At 40.8% G+C, this 20,075-nt stretch overlaps 1 protein-coding gene across 2 annotated transcripts in view; it reads left to right on the top strand.

Moving 5' to 3' along the window:
- Nucleotides 1-13,106: 13,106 nt before the first annotated feature.
- Nucleotides 13,107-20,075, top strand: part of COL5A1 (collagen type V alpha 1 chain) — a 315,926-nt gene continuing 308,957 nt past the window's right edge. The window contains exon 1 of one of the 2 annotated variants that reach the window (XM_069069226.1): nucleotides 13,107-13,731. In XM_069069226.1, coding sequence (XP_068925327.1) covers nucleotides 13,632-13,731 — 100 coding nt within the window. In that variant the 5' untranslated portion in view covers nucleotides 13,107-13,631. The remainder of the gene's footprint in view (nucleotides 13,732-20,075) is intronic. The other variant, XM_069069225.1, reaches the window with a different exon arrangement.

Raw genomic sequence — 20,075 nt, 5'->3', positions numbered from 1 at the left:
TTCCACGAGATATTTCACATTGGCTTCTATTCTTTCATTTGTTTGGATCTGTTTAACATCATCTTGATTTCTCATAAAGTCATTAGCTTCCATTTGCTCCAATCTAATTCTGAAGCAATGATTCTCCTCAGTGAATCTTTGAGATTCTTTTTCCATCTGGCAAATTCAGCTTTTTAAGGCATTCTTCTCCTCATTGCCTTTTTGAGCCTCTTTTGCCATTTGAGTTAGTCTATTTTTTAAGGTGTATTTTCATCAGTCAGGCTGTTGACTCTCATTTTGTAATTTTCTTGCATTGTTCTCATTTCTCTTCCCAATTTTTCCTCCACTTCTCTTATCTGCTTCTTAAGGTCCTCTATGGCCTGTAAGCAGCTCATATTTTCCTTTGCAGCTTTTGGCTCAGGAGTTCTGACTTCACTGTCTTCCTCCTGTTCCATGCTTGATCCTTTTTGTCCCCCAAATTGGTGTCTAATGTCGGAATCTTCTGTTTGCTTTGTTTCCTTTGCCTGCTCATGTTGCCCCTCAGTCATTTGACCCCTGGGCTTTTTGCCACAGTAGGACTCTGCTACCAGACAGGGGAGCTTCTTACCAAATGCTGGGGTTTTCTCAGCTGCCAGGGGTATTAGTTGGGTACCCTCTCTGAAGACTCTGAAGACACCCACATGCTCTGGCAAGCTGGCCACACACCCCAGGACCTCTACCCTAGGCCACAATCCAGATCCAAGCAGGTTAAAGCAAGAGCGATTACCCCTCAGACTGGTCATTTTGTCCCCCTACACTCTGCAGGCCAAGGGCTGAAGCTGCCATGTGGCTGTGCCTTCAAGGCAGTGGCTCCTCAGTGGCTTCTTGCCCTGGGAGCAAAAGCCGATGGACTCCCAACTACTGGGTCCCAAAGTCCACACTGCACTGACGTCTCACTTTGTCCTTGACATCTATGTGTTGATAATTCTGGAGATGGTCACAGCTGCTGGTGATCTGGAGTCCTTCTAGCCAGTGGCTGGTCAGGCCCGCCCTGGGACTAAAACCTCTGGCTCACACGGGGCTGGGCTTGGCTCCCAGAGCACTGTGCTGGCTGATTCCTGCCGGCCTTCCGGGCTGTCCTCAGTGGGAAGTTAGCTTCTCTGTCATTTTGTGGGTTCTGCAGCTCCAAAGTTTGTTCAGAGTCCCCTTTTACATGAATTGGGGAAGGTGGAATCTGGAGCCCCGTGGAGGTTTCTGCTTCTACTCTGCCATCTTGACTCCCTAGACCACTAACCTCTTACTTACTTATGTTTGATTTTTCCAGCTCTTAATGGTGTACATTGTGAAGTCTCCAAATGTTATCGTTTTGCTGTTGATCTTATCCGGTAATACAGATATTATGCCATTCTGGTGTACACACACAAACATAATTCATATGATTTCATTTTCTATGCTACACTTTTTTTTGGAGGGGCTAAGGCGAGCCAAGTTTAAGTGACTTGCACAAGGTCCCACAGCTAGTAAATGTGTCAAGTGTCTGAGGCTGGATTTGAACTCAGGTCCTCCTGACTCCTGGGTCAGTGCTTGTAGCAGCAAGCACCCCAAGAGTCCTCAGGGTTTGCAGCTACCACAGGTTCTTGGATCTGCTTTGATAAAGGAAAGCAACTCAAAATGGGTTAACAAGCTTACTTTAATCAGTCAGACATATATCGTTTACCTTGTTCAGGAGAAAAGGTCAGCACCCTGAACCTCAAAGTATACAGGCATAATTATCAAGACAGAAACATCAAGTAGACAGATTTCCAAACTGTCCAACCATTACATCCATACCCAGTCAACATCTGGGTTTCCACATTCTGGGTTTTTCAAAGCCGGGGGACTCTCAACAACGGCTTCCCAGAATTCAGATCAAATCACAGAACACTTCTCAAAGTGAGTCCCAAAACAAAGCTACACATCAGGGCTTATATAGCCTTCTCCTGGCTCAGAGAATGTAACAACCTTTTGGACCCACTGGCCAATCAAAAAGTATCTACTGAAAAACAAGCCTCCCCACCCCAGGCTTCAGGTGCACATCAGGTGCACTAGATAAATCAGATAAATCAGGTGCACTAGGGGCAGGGAAGATCTTTAAAATTTACATTCTTATTACAGTGCTCTATTCATTGCACCAACTAGCTGCCCCTTGTACTCTTAAATATACCATATTTCTGTACCAGATTTTTTTTTACCTGTAATAAATTTTTTTTTACATTGGCTTGCCTAAAATAATTACTACAGTTGCTTTTTAAAATCCATTTGAAGGATAATAAATTTTACTCTAGCAACTCATTTTAACTGTGTGTTAATATTGATATTTTATGTGACTTTCTTATAAACAACATTTTGTTGGATTCTGCTTTTTAATGCATACTGTTATCCTATTCTATTTAATGATTATACCTTTCACATTCACAGTTATGATTTTAATTCGCATATTTCTCACTATCATATTATCTATTATATATTTTCCTCCTTTTTCCTTCCATCCCCCTTTTTGCAAGTGAAGAGTTGAAGAAAAAGAAAGGATCTGATTGACACTAGAAATCTATAGTTGAGGTAGTCAGTTCTTAGTCTTCCATACTTTTTCTTTTTGCCTAGTGCCTAGTCTCTGGTTCATACTTTTTTTTTTTTAATATCTTGCTTTGGGATCAACTCTATGAATGTGATTTTTGTTTTGCTTGTGACTGTTACTTAACCAATTCAACCCTTCTTAAATTGTCTTCTTCCTTTCTCTGTCCTTTTCTTTATTGAATGTAATTATTTCTATACTAAACTCTGTGTGTTCTATTCTCCTTTGTCCAGTTGAAATATAGGTGAGATTTCAAAGATGCCTGTTTACCCCTTTACCTTCCGCCATGTTTGTATTTTGTTATTCTTGTGCACCTCAATCATTTAAAAAAGTAAACCATTCTTTCTTTTTCATCACTTCTCTAATATATTCCTATTTCCCTCTCATTTTTTTGCTGTCTTAAAACAAAACAAACAATACCACTCCCAGTGTCTATGTTTATCTGTGTTTATATATTTCTTAACATGTTCTCTGAACCCTGGAGTCAGTGGGATTCTGAAAGGACATTTGTTTTTTTTTCCCTTTTAGAATAGAATAATTTCATCATTGTTTATTGCTTTCCAGATTACTCACATATATTTACCTTTCCAGGGTTCTCTTGACTCCTGTAAAATTTCTCATTTCAAAGTTTCTGCTCAGTTCTGTTCTTTTTATCAGGAACACTTGAAAGTCTTATATTCTCTTAAAGGTACATTTCCCCCACTACAGGATGATACTTAGTTTTTCAAGACAAGTTAGTCTTGGTTGTAAGCCTTTTTGTTTTTTTAATTTAGCTTTTTATAATAATATATTTTAGGAAATCCAAGATTTTTTCTCCTTTATGGTAGTTGCAGCATAGTCATCTATGATCCCGACTGTGGTTCCTTGGTTGTAGAACTCTTTCTTTCTCAGTGCCTAGAGTATATTTCCTTTAATTTGGGAGCTTTGGATTCATGATATTCAGCTTGGGTTTTTTTTTTTTTAATGAACAGTGGCTTGTTTTTATTTTTACATTACCTTTTGGTTCTAATTGGTGTGGGTAATTTTTCTTTTCTGATTTCTTTAAAGAGAGTTTTCAAGTTTTATTGTTAAGGCATTTTCAATTTTTAAGTTCTCTCTCCTGGGCCTGTTTTCCAGCCTAATTATCTTAAATAATAGACATTTCACATTTTCTTCTGTTTTTTTTCAATCTTTTCACTTTGTTCAAATATTTCTTGTTTCATGGAGACCTTGACTTCCAATTGTGGCATTCTATTTTTCAGGGAGTCTGTTATTCGGATAATGTTTTCTACCTTCTGCCCTAAACTGTTTATTTTCCTTCCGAGTTTCTCCTCATGGGTTCTTTTTTCAATTTTAATTTCACTTTTTACTGCTTGCTTCATTTCTTCTAGGCATTCACGTAGTCCTTATGACCAGTCATTTTTTTCCCCTTGTGGCTCTGATAGTATTTGTTGTGAGGTTACTCTCTTTGTTAATATATAGTATTTCATCATTGGGTTAGATGGTTTGTTTTTTTCTGTTTATACATATGTTTCCTAGTGTAGTCATCTCCCTAAGTTTTCAGATTTCAGTTCTGTTTCACAGGAATTGAGTTGGCTTCTCCAGTATAAAGCCCTTTTCTTAGCCCCTGTATGCTTCTAGCCATTTTTGTATTTTTTCTGTCCTTGACAAAATGCTTGCTTCTTTTTTTTTTAATTTTTGTTCCATCTGGCATCCCCTTTTGATCTCTACTGGGTGATAGTAGGGGAAGATCTGAGTTCCTCTGCATGTTTTCAGTTTGTCTTTAAGTGGTGGTGGGTTGCAGGGCTATGCTAGAATTATCTCAGACTGGCTCCCAAGAGCCAATTATTAAATTTTCAGTGTAAGCATTGATATCTCAATAATCAGCTAATACTACTAATCAGGTCTCAATTTATTATTTTGTTAATTGTATAGACTGAATAAAGTGATATAGAAAAAATTTAATACTGCAGATTAAACTTAAAAGTCCACTACATGTGCTTCTTCTCCCCCCCACACCAGCTGGTTGTTAAACCTTTACCAGTATGCCACTGGTTAAGAGGAGACAAGAAGCAGGAAATAAATTATAGCAGAGGAGTACCTGGGTCCAGCCTCAAGTGGTGGTAGATTGGAGAGAAATGGGTCCAGAAAGAATTTTTATGAGTTCTATTATGACCTCTGTCAAAATATGCTATCATGATATTTAAAATAATAATAACTAATTTCTATTTTCATGTTGACCATCTGCAAGTTTCCTTTCAGCCTACTGACAATGCATTGTTTTTTCTTCACTTAGATATATATGACTTACTCAAAAATTAAAAAAATAACATGAATATTCTTGTCTATTTATGCCTTACATCATTTACATCTGACAGAGTCCCATTTCTGACTTTCTCTGGTACTAAGATAATATTAGCAAAGCTGCCAGACTGGATTTGTTTTTGGAAATTGTGGTTAAGCTGGCATGGGAGCATAGAACACTATATATCTGTCAGGCCTAGAAGGTATTATTGCTCTAATTTCTACATTGGCCCCCAAAGGTGCATTGTTTTGGCAGAGGGATACAAATTCTTTGGTTTTTATTCAGTTAGCAACCTGGCTTACATTTAAGGAAGATTTTTGTTGTCCAGAACCAAACATATGCATGTTCTCCTTAAACACAGCATGCACATATCATCAGAGTCCTATGAACGATGATCTTTTAATTTAATTCAGCAATTAGTCATAGGGTATCTACCATGCACCTACTAAGCACTGTGCTAAGAATCATGGAAATAGAAAATTGTATAACATATGGTAGCTGATGTTGATCAACTTACAGCTTAGTTATGGGGACAAAACACATATGCTTGAAACAACTAGATCATGACAAGGAACGTAGGCAGAATGCGGGATGGTGTGCTCGACTTGGAGCCAGGAACATCTGAGTTCAAATCCCATAGTTACCAACCACGTGACCCTGGGTACGTAATTTAACTTTTCTCAGCTTCAGTTTCCTCATCTATAAAATGGAGTTAATAAGAGTACTTATCTCACAGGATCATGGTGAGGATCAAGTAAGATATTGTCAAGGGCTTTGCAAACCTTAGAACACTGTATGAATATCAGCTATATGAAAGGATATTATTGAATTTATACTAGTAGTAAGAGCACTTTCTCACAGGAAAGGCAATTGAAATAGAGTACTGTGTAAGGCATTTTGGTAGATACTGTGGAAGATATAGAAACATGTTCAAAACATAGTCCTTGGCCTCAAGAACCTCACAGTGTAGTAGTAGTTGTTGCTGTGTTCATCCCTTATTTTTGAAGAGCACTATGACATCAGGGAGATGATGACATGATTTGAAATTTACTTTGATTTGAATGAGGAAAGGCTGTGCAAAGTCACCAGCCTAGGGAAATTGGACATGTATAACTATAAGGTAATTCATGATTAGTGCCAGATTGATAGCATTGTGTGGTAGAAAGAGTTCTGGGTTTGGGGTCAGAAGGCTTGATTCTAACTTGATTCTTGATTCTCATGTGTCAACTTGAAGAAATCCCTTTATCTCTCTAAACCTCAGTTTCCTCATCTGTAGAATAAAGACATGAACCAGATAATCTCTAAGGTGTCTTCCCTCTCTATATCCTATGATCCTGTGAATGGTACAAAGACTTAGAATCATAGGAATGGAGAGAAGAGCTGGATTGAGCAGGGTAAGCCTTCTACTGGAGGGGAAAACAGGACTTAAAGTGGGTTTTAAGGGATGGGCAGCACATTGGTGTAGGGAGAGGACAGGCAAAACCAAATGAACACAAGTAGGAATGGGAGAGGCATGCTTTGGAGACAGTAAAGATTGGTTTGGCTTAAGCAGAAAATTTGAGTAAAGATGTAGTGAGAAGTTGGAAAGGTGAGTTGCTCATTGAGGTAAGTCAGGCTTTGTCTGACTTTCTGGATTTGTTTCTGGCTCTCAACTCCTGGAATGGTTCCCTTGGCTTGTCTCACATCTGCCCACCTCCAGACTAATCTCAAACAGGTCAGAACCTCCCTCAAAAGGAGGTAGAAGGTTATGGATCTTAGGTTCGACTATCTATCTTGTACTGGCATTTTATCTTAATAATAACCAACATTGGTCCAACTATTATTTTTGTTTGTTTGGTTTGCTTTTTGGAGGGGGGAAAGCAGGGCAATTGGGGTTAAGTGACTTGCCCAAGGTCACATGGCTAGTAAGTGTTAAGTGTCTGAGACCGGATTTGAACTCAGATCCTCCTGACTCCAGGGCCGGTGCTCTGCCCCACCTAGCCTCCCCAGGTCCAACCATTCTTGAGAGCAGTTTTGGACTGTTCCCAAAGGACTATAAAACAGTGCATACCCTTTGACCCAGCAATACCATTAGTAGATTTATACCCCAAAGATATCAAAGAAAAGGGAAAAGGAGCTGTTTGTCCAAAAATATTTATAGTAGCTTTTTTTTGTGGTGGCAAAGAATTGGATATCGAGGAGATTCTCATTAATTGAGGAATGACTGAATAACTTGTTGTATATGGTTGTGATGGAATTATTGTGCCATGAGAAATGATGAATAGGGTGGTTTCAGAAAAATCTGAGAAGACTTATATGAACTGATGCACAGTGAAGTGAGGAGAACCATTGTACAAAGTAATGGTAATTTTGCAACAATGATCAACTATGAGAAACTTAGGTACTCTGATCAAGACAACAATCTAAGACAATTCCACAAGACCCATAATGAAAAATGATATCCTTCTCTAGAGAGAACTAATGAACTCTGAGTGCAGATCAAAGCATATGTTTTTACTTTTTTTTTTATTTTGTGTGTGTGTATTTTCTTTTGCAACATGGTTAATATGGAAATATGTTTTGAATGACTTCACATTTATAAATGATATCACATTACTTGCCTTCCCAAGGGGTGGGAGGGAAGGAGAAAATTTGGAACTTAAAATTTTAAAAAATATTGACTTTTAAAAAATGTAATTGGGAAATATTTAACAAAATAAATATAAATATATCTTAAAATAATAATAACTGACATTTATAGAACTTTCTAAAGTTCACAAAGTGCTTTCATTTGATCCTCACTACCCTGAGAAGTAGAAAAACATGTATTATTATCCTCATTTTACATATAAGGAAACAACTTTATAGAAGCAAGATGACTTACCTGTAGTCATTCAGCTTGTGTCAGAGGTGAGATTTGAACCTTGAACTCCAAATCCAACATTCTATCTATTATCATCTGCTGCTTTTTTTTCTTGTGTTCACAAACCCATCTGGCTTTGCAACTGTGATTATGCTATTCTGTATGTTGGTACTGATCATAGATGGCCTATGAGCCCTGTAGTTCTATCCCTTGTTCTCTGCCAAGAGCGTAGGAGAGTCATAAGATCACTATGAATCTCCAATGCAGAATTTTTAGAAGTCTTACACTAAAACCAAAAAGAAACTTTTGCAGGTGGCACGGCGGTACTCACTGTTGTGAAAATAAATTGGCCAGTAATGACATTAGAATTATGGTATTTCTCAATTGCTTTATTTTTCCCTTAGATCACCTATCATCATCTTAACTAGAATTTTTATGGCACTTTATTTAAGCCTTGCAAAGCTCTTTCCTCATGTTAGCTCATTTGAATATTATTCAACAACCAATATTGTTTAGTGCCTATCTGGAGGTACTGCACTACCATTAACATTGTGCTAGGGAGGTTACCTGAAGTTGAAATAAAACATGGTCTCTGATCTCAGGAAGCTTATACTGCAGTCAGCATAAAGCACTTTTCTCCAACATACTATGCCAAGTGAATTCACAGTCAGGAAGATAGGCTATTTCTATAAACTCAAACTGGTCTTAGTGAACTAATTGCCAGTTCAGTCTCTCTGCCATCTGTTTGGTCTACATGGTGCCCAGTTTGCCTAAAAGTTTCACTTTTTGACGATGATGAGTTTTTTTGGCCTTAGGCAACAACAATCATCTTCAATGTGCTTCTGCCTATATACATGACGTAAAAATGGAACAATTTCCCACTGAGTTCTGGCTCAGCAGGATGGAAAAGAGCTCAGTGTATTGAGAGAATAGCTCAGTCTGTTTTTTCCATCAAGGGAATCTTTTGAGATGTCAGGCCCTGTTTAGGTTAGAGCTGCTATAACCTTTATGATTTATATCTCTGTCCCCTTGCTCAGCTGTGAGGGAGGGTTTTTCAACTACTCTTTGAGTTCCCTCTTTGCCCTAATGATGAAAAGAAACTGGAGCCTCCTATCTGACTCCTAGGCCATGTCTAAGTGACGTCAGAACAACTGGCTTGACTGATCTTGTTTTTCCTGGATTGATTAATTAGACTGGTAGATCTGGCGCCATGTGGACCCAGCCTAAAAATATTTCAGAAAAATAGCCCCTCAACTAAGCCCCATCAGAAAGAATGGGGTGGGGGGGAAGTGTGAGGAATAGAGGAGATACCAAATATGGGTATTTCATCACATATGTAATTTCCTTAAAATCAGATTGTGGTCTAGAAAAAAGAAGCCATTTGTTCCAAGGGAAACTCAAGATACATCATGTTTCAAGTTAAACTGATAAAATTATCATTTTAACTTTTCACATCAATCTCAGTTTACTCAGCAACTAGGCTTCCTAAGTAACTGTAATTCTTGTCTCTTCTCTAGCTGACCTTGTTGTCTCCACCTTGAAGAGTTGTCTACATCAGACAATCTTAGAGCCAACATAGAAAGATAATGATCTTAGGAGTGTGAGCTATGTGTGGGTGCTAGTCAACAAAGTTTTCCAACCACTGCTTTCTGACAGCAATAAACCCTTCTGATCCCAGCCCCCGCCCATAGTCACAGATCTGAATAAATAGCAGGGGTGATTTCCACTATAGCACAAAAGGAGACCTATTAAGTTTAGTATTATGTTGTAGAAACACCATGACATAGCCATGACCATATATATCCCTTGCCTTTATATGTAAAGATGGCATTCTTTTTCTCTTTGGTTAAATATAGTATTTCATTTTACCCTCCACCTCCCAGGAATTGGGATTGGTTGAATTGAATCATTCTCATTTCCTCTCATTTTGGCTCCTTTTTGACTAGCTATACACATGAATGAGCTAAAATGGCTTTCCTGTGGCTGGTGGAAACAGATAAAGTTAATCAGACCAGACTGGGATCAGCCCATGACCTTAACCTCTAGAGAACAGCATTCTACCTGCTGAGAAATTCAATAATTCAACCATAAACAATTGCTCAAAATTGCCAGAAGTCCCTTTTTTTGGGAATCAATGCCCTGGTAATATCTACGTCCAAAGGATGTCTCTTTGAGATACTTGGCCCCATAGCTTCCTCACAAAAGGTGCCAAAACTTGTTGGCACAAGGGGGCTTGGGTTGATAAGGGCATCTATTGTTCAGTGAAAGGATGTCCCAATTCTTTTCCTTTTTTCTGCGTCCCTCCCCAGTGCCCCAAGGCCTAGGAATGCAGGGGGAAGCCTGGTTCTTTTTAGCGGAAGCCCTTGGCCTGTGGCTTGTTGCTCACTTTTCTTTCACACCTCATATCCCTGACATTGGATAAGCTCTGTAGAAGGCTAAGAAAAACAATTGTGTGTTTTGGGATTTTTCTGTTGTTGTTTTCCTGCAGGCCATTAAAATGGTAGATTTTCCAAATTATTGTTAAAAGATTACTCTGGCATTAATGAGGGTTGGGTTTGGAGCTGGAGGGGTATGTGGGAGGAGGAGGAGGAGGGAATCTGCTTCCAAAACAAAGAGCTGTTGTATGATGAGAAGCAAAACACAGGGGTCGGAGAGAGGGACTAGGTAAGACAGAAGTCAAGCTGGGGGAATAGTTGTGACCCAAGATCTTGATATTATTTATTTCCGAGGTCAAATAACTTCCTGCTTTATTGCATTCAATAAGTATTTATTGAACCTTATTGTGTAAGGGGCTGTATTAGGTGCTAGGGTTACAAAAATGAATGACGTGGGCCCTTTCCTCTTAAATTGCGGTCACAGTAGGTGCTCAACAAAGACTTTGAATCATATACAGTGAGGTTGGGAAGGACCTTAGAGGTCACCTCATCTAGCTCTCTCATTTTACCAGTGGGGAAGTTGAGTCTCAGAGAGGTGAAATAAATTGCTCAAAGTCATGTGGCAGAGTGGGGTCTAGAGCCCAGGTCTCTTGTCTACTAGTTTAGTACTGATCTCTTCACTATTCTCAAAGCAATAGAGTGGGTTTCACATCCTTGGAATTGTTTGTGAACAACCCATTAAGCATAAATGTCTAAACCTATAATCTCTGCTGAGCAGTTGACTCAGTCTGACCTTGGGGAAGTCATTTGACCTTGAGCTCTTGGTTGGCCCAGCTGTTTTAACACTGGGGTAACTCTGTCAAAAACCAGATGCTTCATCTGAGTTAAAGGTCCCCAAAGGGATAAATGACAGACATAAATACCTAAATGTGCTTGTTGGAAAAATAGCTCATGCGTCCTGGGGGAAGGGGAAAAACATTCCCAAACCTTAAGCCGGAAAATCCACATTATCTTCTGATAACTATGTCACTGACCCATGTCAACACTGCCCATTGGGAAGACATGTATCCAGAGGGAATTGTTTGGTTATAAAGAGCAAAGGAGGGTGTAATCACTATGTGTGGTCTCTAGGGACAAGTTGGTCCAGCCTATCAAAGGGCTGATCCTTTGTTAGGATGAGCACATATAAATGAAGAATTATCAACATACAAACCTTCTGAATTCAGTTAAATTCAAGGCCTTTCGGGACTACAGAGAGAGATAAAAGAACCAATCCTTGTCCTCAATGAGCTTTCATTCTACCTGGAGGGAAAAGTACTCCCACAAATAAGTAAAGAGAGAGGAAAATTGATGAGGGAGAGAACACTAACCACAGGAAGGTGAAGGCAGGGGGGTAAATTATGATAGGGACCATGGAGGAAGACTGTCACATCTGAATTGGGCCTTTAAGGAAGACAAAGATTCTGAAAGGTGGGAATAAGGAGAGAGTTCATTCCAGATCTGGGAACTGGTTTGTGTGAATTTACAGTGTTGGAAGATGGGTTATTGAGTTTGGGGGTGGGGGGTGGGGAATATGCTAGTAGTGTTCCGTGTATGGAATGCAGACTTTTAAGATTTATATTGTAGAATAAGAGATTCCAAAGCTCTGTATGAGTTCAACCTTTTCCCTACCCTTTCCTCTATGCTTCCTACATTTAGAATGAAAGAGATGCAAAATTAATTTGGGAAATGTTACATCATTTTTTGATTGAGAGCTGGGATTTGGGAGGGTGCACCTTGACTTGGTGATTCACAGAAGACTCACATTCTCCTAAAAAGAGGGACTGCCTTTTCAAAACAATTGATCTTAATTTGCTTCAATTAATATATATGCATATAAATAACTGGAAAGTTGGACAGAGCTAGGTGATAGCTAGATGATAGGAAGGTAGGTAGGTGGCACTTTGAGGAAAGGTTGTAAGTTATGAAATCAAAGAAGGTTGAGATTATTGCCTGAAGGAATTTTCCTTAGTCTGTCTGCATACAAACAGAAGAGGAATCCAGCCATAATGATAAAACAGAGGGCTTTAATAAAATTTTGACAGAAAACAATAAAAGACAAACTCTAGCCATCTTCCCTCTGGAGAAGGAAATCCCTTTTCCTGGTAACGTGCTCCAAAAGGAGATTCTTTAAAATGAAAAAAAAAATTGCCTTAGAGATGGGAAAAATCAGTCTATTGTTGCATTTAATGACAAATTAAAATTGTAACATGGGAACCAGTTATATTCTATAGGCCCATAGAGTTCAGTGAAAGTTCTCTTGCCAGAATATTTGTTACAGAAAAAGTCTGCAGAACCCTAGAATTGATAGATTTCAGTCCACTGAGAAGGATAACTCCAAGTTTTTATATAATTTCTTTATGCGGGATGGGGGTTGGGGGTTGGGGAGGAGAGAGGAAAAAACAACTACTTTTAACTTTGGCCCTTCTGGAAAAGGGAATGTTCTAGCCTCCAGCCTTCGATTATGGATGTATCCTCAGGACTCTCAGATGTTCTTACCCAGCAACACTGTGCCTTTCTATCAGTGCTGTTGTCCACAAAGACCCGGACTTATTCCATTTAAACTTTTTATCTTCTCTGCACCTTGAACATAGCTCTGCACACAGCAGGCGTTTAATTAAGGCTTGTTTGTATTTGTAAAGCAACGGGGTCTTTTTCAGCCCGGGTATCCTGAAGCCGGCCCAGACCCTTGTTCTGAGATCTGGGATCCATCCCTTTGGATCTCAGCCAGGTGAGGACACCTAGGCTAGCCCTGCCCGAACTTAAGGAGCAGCCGCCCGAAGAGTCTACTTTCACTAGGTTCAAACTTGCCGCTGCTCCTGCCCTTATGTGGCTCCCCTGCCGTAGTTGGGGGAACTCGCTGCAGGGAAAAGAACAGGCTTGCCACACACCACACGTTCGCTCTCTACTCCCACCCCCCTTTCCCTTCCCCGGCACTCCCCACCCCCACCAACCCCGTTATCCAGTGGGAGCCCAGGGGCCGAGCTCCAAGATCCGGGCCTCGAGTTCTGATTTGCTGCTGGCTGTCTGGATCGACAGCCCCTGCCTTCCTCTGCCTTCAAGAAAAGAGAGGGAGGGAGGGAGAAAGGGGGGGAAAATAGAAAAAGTTTTCACTCCTCCGTCCGGCTGGCAGGGGACATCACTTGAGACGAGATCCCCAGAAGGAGCAGGTCGAGGGGAGGAGGAGGAGAGGTGGAGGAGGAGGAGGAGAAGAGGGAAGAGAAGAGAGAAGAGAAGGAAAAAGGGCAGGGGGTCAGAGAAGGATCCGGGTGGGGGGCTTCTAACACCGTTCAAACCTGGCAATCCCCACACTGCAACAAGTCGAATCCCCGCCCTGCCCCCTAATACATTAAATTTTTTTTTTTCAAAAAAAAAAAGAGAGAGATAAGAGAGAAGTGGACTTCCACATGGCTCCCTAAAAGTTTTCATTTCCCAGGATCTTTTTTGGTGCTTTGGGCTCCCAGCGCTTTGGCCAAGAGCTCCCTCCACAAAACTGCCCCGCGGCCCCGGGTGAACGTGAGCATGGACGCCCACACACGGTGGAAACGGCGAAGCTGGATACGCGACTGCCCGCTCCTGGTCGCCACCTTCCTCCTCTCCGCCCTCTGGCCGAGCCACGCAGGTAAGCCTGGACCGAAGCTCTCCGCTGTCTCTCCTCTGCCCCGGCTGGGGTCGGAGCTGGGGCGAGCAGTGCGCGCTTGTGTCATTCTTCTGGGCACCTCTGAAGTCAGTTGCAGGAAAGCCCAAAGGCACTGGGACAGGGCGGGTCGGAGTTGCAGAGTTGGGCTTTCCTGAGCCCGTGCAGTTCCCGGGGTAGGGGAAAAAGAAAGTTTGAGCTACTTAAATCTTCTGAATGCCATTTGTCTGGGGCCCCGTAAAAGGGAAGAAACGTTAAAACACAATACCCCTTTGCTTCTCTCCTCCCTCCATCTTCCCAAGTAGAAGAAGAGGGCCAGAATCGTAGCAGAATCGGGGGTTGTGTGCAAAGGGGGCGATTTTTGATGAACCGAAACGCTAGTCTATGAGGAAGGCTAACTTTTGTCCAGAAAGCTTTATTCTCCCACTCACGCAGATCAAAGGCACTCAACTCTAGCCCACACAGGCAAAGCCCCAAACTTTTCTTTATTAAAACTGGGAACCGTCGCCCCCTATAGCTCCATCCTCTCAGTACGAGATTACATATCCGCCCCAGCCCCCAAAGTCCTAGAGTTAGACTCTGCAGATCTGGAGAGGAAGGCAAGACTCATAAAAGTTGTTCCCAAAACTAGTACTTTCTCTTTCTCTTGGTACTATCTTCTTTCCGTGATTGGAGAGAGTAAGGAGATGAATGTGGATTTTAATTCAAATCCTTTCAAGGCTTTTTCATTGGGGAGAGAGGGAGAAGGACCAAAACTGCTCCACTTCAAACTCCCCCCCTTCCCCCTTTCTCTAGGCTATGATAAGGCATACAACTTTCTGCTTGTCTCTTCCTTCCAAGGCTGGGTGCACAGAACCTGAGACCAGACTTGTGGTCAGAGATACATAAACTATTCTAAAATATTTGTAGCAACCACCCTGGAACTGTAGTCAGAGATGCCCAGCGGGATGAGAGAGGGGCTTGAGTGATGGGGGCAAACCCCTGTCATATTAAAACCCGGTGCTTCCCGACTGAGTATGCAAAATGACTTGACTTCTGTTTAGCTTAGAAAGTTACAACCTTCTACCTTGAAAATTGCCTGTTTTATTAAGACTCCACAGATCCAGAGATCCAGGGCTTACCAGACCTTGGGGCAAATACCTTCAGTTCAGGATCATTATATAGTCGTAACTTCCAAAAGGGAATAAGTAAGAATTGTAATAAGTAAGAATTATGCTTTCCCAAGAAAAAAAAAAGTGAAAAGTCCAGGAAGTCTACTTGACTAATTGTGGGAGAGGGGTAGAATTGTAGAATCACAAAATGATAGATTGGGACAAGGTTAATCTTATAGCAATCTTATACTCATTTTACAAAAGGGGATCTGGGGTCCAAGGGGAGGAACTGACTTGGCCCAGGTCACAAATCTGTGACAGAAGGGCTGTCTTACTACCTTTCTCTAAATACTTTGCTTTTTAACATGCTTTAGTGATTCATTGGAGAAAAGGTTATCTGGTTAGTAGAAGTGGGACTGGAAGGGGCTACTTTTCCTGTCGCTAATAGTTGTAAATATGGTCCGTGGAATTACAAAGTCAGACACGACTGAACACTAACTCCAACAAAAGCAGTTGTGAATGGACAGAATCTTTGCTTCACATTACTATTTACCAGCCCCACCAATCCCCAGCCCTACTTTTGTAAATGAAACAAAGTTTGGTAATCATTTTTTTTTAAATGGAAATGTTTTCTCTCCTTCTGGTGCATTTTGCTTTTGGTTGTTGGCAGAGAGGAAACAGTACCAAGGATACTAGGGACAGCTCTTTTGCTTGGAGGAGAGCAGAAAAATTATTGGACTGGGGTGGGAGCCAGGAAACCTAAGTTCAAATTAACTCCTCTGCTACTAACTCACACTGGTACCTTGGTCCCACTCACTTCTTTCTTTGGGCTTCAGTTTCCCTCTCTGTAAAATGAAGGACTTGGACCAGATGGAGTGTGGAATAGTTGAAAAAACTTGGGATTTGAAATCAGAGAACTTGGATTCAAATCCAAGCTCTTGGACTACTTATTACCTGCGTGACCTTGGGTGAATTCTTTGTCTCTCTGGACCTTAGATTTCTCTGTTGAAGGAAGAGTTTGTATTAGACAATCTCTAAAGTCCCTTTCTGCTCTCAATCTAGAATCTTAAGATCTTTAAAACCCCCTCCACCTCTAAATTCTTTGATCCTTCCACCGATGATTTCTTTTTGAGATAGTGAAGGAAGGAAGGCCAGAAGGGAGATGAGGATGGGGAGAGATCTTGTGGCTTACTTGCCTATTAGTCTGAATTAGACAGTTTGACCAGTCTGTAACGGTTGCTCCTAGTTGTAGTCTGTGAACCTAGGTAAGGAACACTGTAACAGTGATATTCATCCTTAGATGGTTCAGAAGGGAATGGGGAAACATCAAGTTTGGAATTTGAGAGAGAAGAAACCAGTGCCTTTGCTACTTTATAATTTGCCTGAATTCTCTGTTGATTGGGCTTTTAGGAGCAGAAACAAAAACAAAAACAAAAAACCTCATTGAAAAGAAATGGTGGTGACAGAGAATAGATGATCTTATTAAAGCAAGCCTTCTTCACTTAATCTTCCCTCTAAAGGGCTTGCTCCTGATTTTGGATGCAATAACTCATTGCTGGAGTTGATGGCTTAGGGCTTGAGACCCAGAGAAAATGGAAAAAGGTATATGCAAGTGACTTTTTTCTTTTTTTTTTTAAACTCACTTGGGACCCTCTGCCAGATGTTTTTAGAGTTATTCCATAACAGCTTTCTTTTTGGCCTCTTTTTTGGCCAATGAAAGAATGGAAAGTAAGATTTAGTCTTTGACTGGGGAAAAAAGTGTTCAATATTTTAATGGGGAAAGAGTGTATGCAAAATGAAACATGACCCCAATATTTGGAAATTGAGGTCATATTGTCCTAATTTCATTGCCAGGACAAAGTCATGTGACTTCTTTTTGCACTATCTCCCTTGAAGAATACTTGTATCTGGGAGTGACTGGGTAGAGGGAGGGGGAAGGGGTATTCACAAATAATAAATCTTCCACTGAATCAGTAACATTGGCAAAGAAGACTTTTTCCATGTTTCTCCAAACAACTTGGGCAGGAAATCAGCTAGATTATCTAGTCCCTCTACCCGTCACAGTGGAAATGTGCCCTATAATATTTTTATTTCTTTGCTTAAATTCTAAATTTCTCCAGGTGGGTGGGGTTTCTAGTCATTCTCCAGAGTCTATTCATGGTAGAGGAGTTGTCACTGTCCAGAGATTTTTCTTGGTATCAAATCTAAATCTTCCTTCTTTTATTTTCATCTCATTGCTTTCAATTGCTGACTCTCCCTTGAAGTCCTGTGGCCTCAAGAAATTCCCACCCCTACACCCCACCCTTCAGATATTTGTGGACTCTCACCACGGCCCCTCCCTTGGTTCTGATTTGGCCAAGCTTTGCTGATTCTTTTATTTCTCCCTTCTCTCCACCCATCTCCACCCCCCTCCCCAGCGGTTCCTTCTCCATCCTTCTTGGTGCTCCCAGTTCTGTGCAGGGACCCTAGGGCTGCCCTTCCCCTTCCTCTGAGTTACAGAGGGGTGGGGCGGAAGGGATTGTGGCATGATGAAACAGTCACTCATTGATAATTTTTTCATGGGCTAATAACAGTCCCATTGATGACTTGGCACAAGGCCAGGAAGCTTCATTTATTGTTCTTCTAGTGATTAGTGCCATTGGTTAATCATGAAGGAGCAAGACAACCTCTAATAGTGATAATTTGGGGGTGGTGGTGGAGGACAGAGGGTCTCTGTGATATCATTGGTATGAGAAAGTCCTTGTGTGTAAATTCTGTTCATAAATGCATATCAGCAACTCATTTATAACTTACAGTCTTAGTTGCTTGGGGGAGCTAGTAGGGGCAAGAGGTAGGACTTGAACCCAGGTGTTCCTAATTCACTGTGTATTACTCAAGAATGATTCTCAGTGGTTATAATAATGCTTTGTAGAACTGTTTTATACTTTTGTCAAAGTTCTTCCACATTTGTTATCTCATTTTTTCCCTGCTTCTCCTTCTCCCTATCCTTCTTCAATAGTCAGACTCTTGGAGAGAGGTTTATAGTGATGAGATCAGACAATTAACTGCTTTGTTTCTTAGTTCTCTCCTGTACCTTTTCCCCCTCTCCCTCCCTCTCCCCTTAACTTTCCCTCTCCCCTTAACTTTCCCTCTCCCTCCCTCCCCTTTGCTTCTCTCCCTTTTCACTCCAGTTGGTTGATGACCACCTCCTCCTCCTGGAGATTGTCTCCTCCCTTTGCTTTCGTGGCACTGCTCTCTATTCTTTCCCAAGATTCTTTGCTGGATCATCATCCATGTCCCGCCTCCCACATATGGGTATCCTCTAGGGCTCTGTCCTGGGCCCTTTTCTCTTTTTATACTGTCTCTTTCAGTGATCTCATCAGCTCTCCTGGGCTCAATTATCTTCTCTATGCAAGATGACTTCCAAATCTATATATTCAACCTTACTCTCTCTCTCTCTCTCTCTTGAGCTCCAGTCCCACATCACTGACTGCATGCTGGACATCTTCCCCTAAATATTTTATAAGTAGCTCAAATTTTATAAGAAAGGGAGAATTTTTTTTCCTTCATTGCCTCTCCACAAAACTGCCCCTTCTCCAAATTTTCCTCTTTCTATTGGGGTAATCACCTTTCTCTTAGTCACCCAGGTTTGCAACTGAGAGTAATTCCTGACTCTTCACTCTCCTTCACTCCCCATATCCAAGTCCAAGTCCTGTCAGTTTGGCCTTTTCCACATTTCTTGCCTCTGTCCCTGTCTCTCCATTTACACCACTACCTCTCTAGCTTGGTCTTTTCTCAGCTCTACCCTGGGCTATCATAGCAGCCTCCCAACTAGTATTCCTGATTCTAGTTTCTCAACTCTCTAATCCATCTTCCGTATAGTTTCCAAAATAATCTTTCTAAAGCATGGTGCTGACCAACTTACTCCACTGAATCTTCAGAGGCTCTTATTGTTTTTAAAATAAAATAGAAACTCCTCAGTTTGGGATTTAAATAATTATGTCATTTCAGAATATGGCTTTAGTCTACCTCTCCAGATTTATTTCACTCTGTGCCATTTCATATAGTGTCTACTCTGGCCAAATGGATTATATGCCATACTCTACACTCAGGCATCCAGTCTCCTGCCTCTATGCATTTGCATAGCATGTGCCCTATGACCTTTGAGTCTTGGATCTTTAGTTTCCTTTAAGGTGAAATCTCCTATGTGAAGTGTTTCCTTATCCCCCTGATGTTAATGATCTCTGCCTTCTTCAGATTGGTTTGTATCATTTATTTATGTACAAATTTCATGGCCTCTATAGAGTAAAAAGTCCTTGAGTTCAGGCACTGGTTTTTTTGGGGGGGAGGAGCAGGGCAGGGTTATATTTCTAACTTTTAACACAGTACCTTGTACATAATACATGCTTATGAAAAGGAATTGAATTTGTTCCAATGTTATTCTGAATGCCATCTTTTTGTCTATTTCAAAGCTTCATATATATAATACCAGATAAGAGGACATGCCAAAGTATAATGTTTGACCCATGTACTTTGTCAACAGAAACCTTCTTCCCCTGCACAAAGTGAGAAGCAATACTATGGGGAAATTATAGCAATATTATTTTCTTTGTGATAGATGCAGAAGAAGTTGTTTTCCTTCCTCTCTTTTTTTTCCCCCAACTTTTGATATTGAGGAGATCCAAACTTTTTTTGTGTGTCTTCGGCCCTCTTCCATATACTTTTTCTAAATCTCTTTTTTTTCTAAATCTTTTCAGCAACCAAGGGTAATCACTGGGCAGTGATACATACCTTTGAAGGAATCAATAACCTGGCAATGTCCCATATGAGTTATATTGTCATCTGTCCCTATCTATCTATTAGAGGGCTGAACTGGCATTGAGAATGTGCTTTCCATTTTGTGACATTTGTGGATGCTTACACTGGATGGCAGATCCTGCTGTGGGGGATGAAAGAAGCCCATGTGAGAGGTGGTGCTCTTACCAGAGGAGCACAGGACTCTGGAATGAAATGGAACAAGTCTGACTCTGATGGTGAACCAGGGTTGTTCAGTTTTTAGGAGATTACTTTTTCTCTTTTAAAGAGCAAAAAACTTATGTCACTATCCATTTTTTAAATGTAACAATTCTGAAGTAAAGTCTCTCCATGTGTGTATGTGATTTTTTTCTTTTGGTTCAGATCTGTGTTTTCATTAGTATATGGAAAACCTGGTTTGGAAACATCTTCCCCCCATGATGGATTGGTTGTTTATTTATAATT

Source organism: Petaurus breviceps, unplaced genomic scaffold, assembly GCF_028583685.1.
Source record: "Petaurus breviceps papuanus isolate PSGF00001 unplaced genomic scaffold, PetGlider_PUasm1.0 90779, whole genome shotgun sequence".
Taxonomy (NCBI): Eukaryota; Metazoa; Chordata; class Mammalia; order Diprotodontia; family Petauridae; genus Petaurus; species Petaurus breviceps.
Note: the sequence above shows the minus strand (reverse complement) of the source record. Positions and strands in the feature narration are given on the sequence as shown.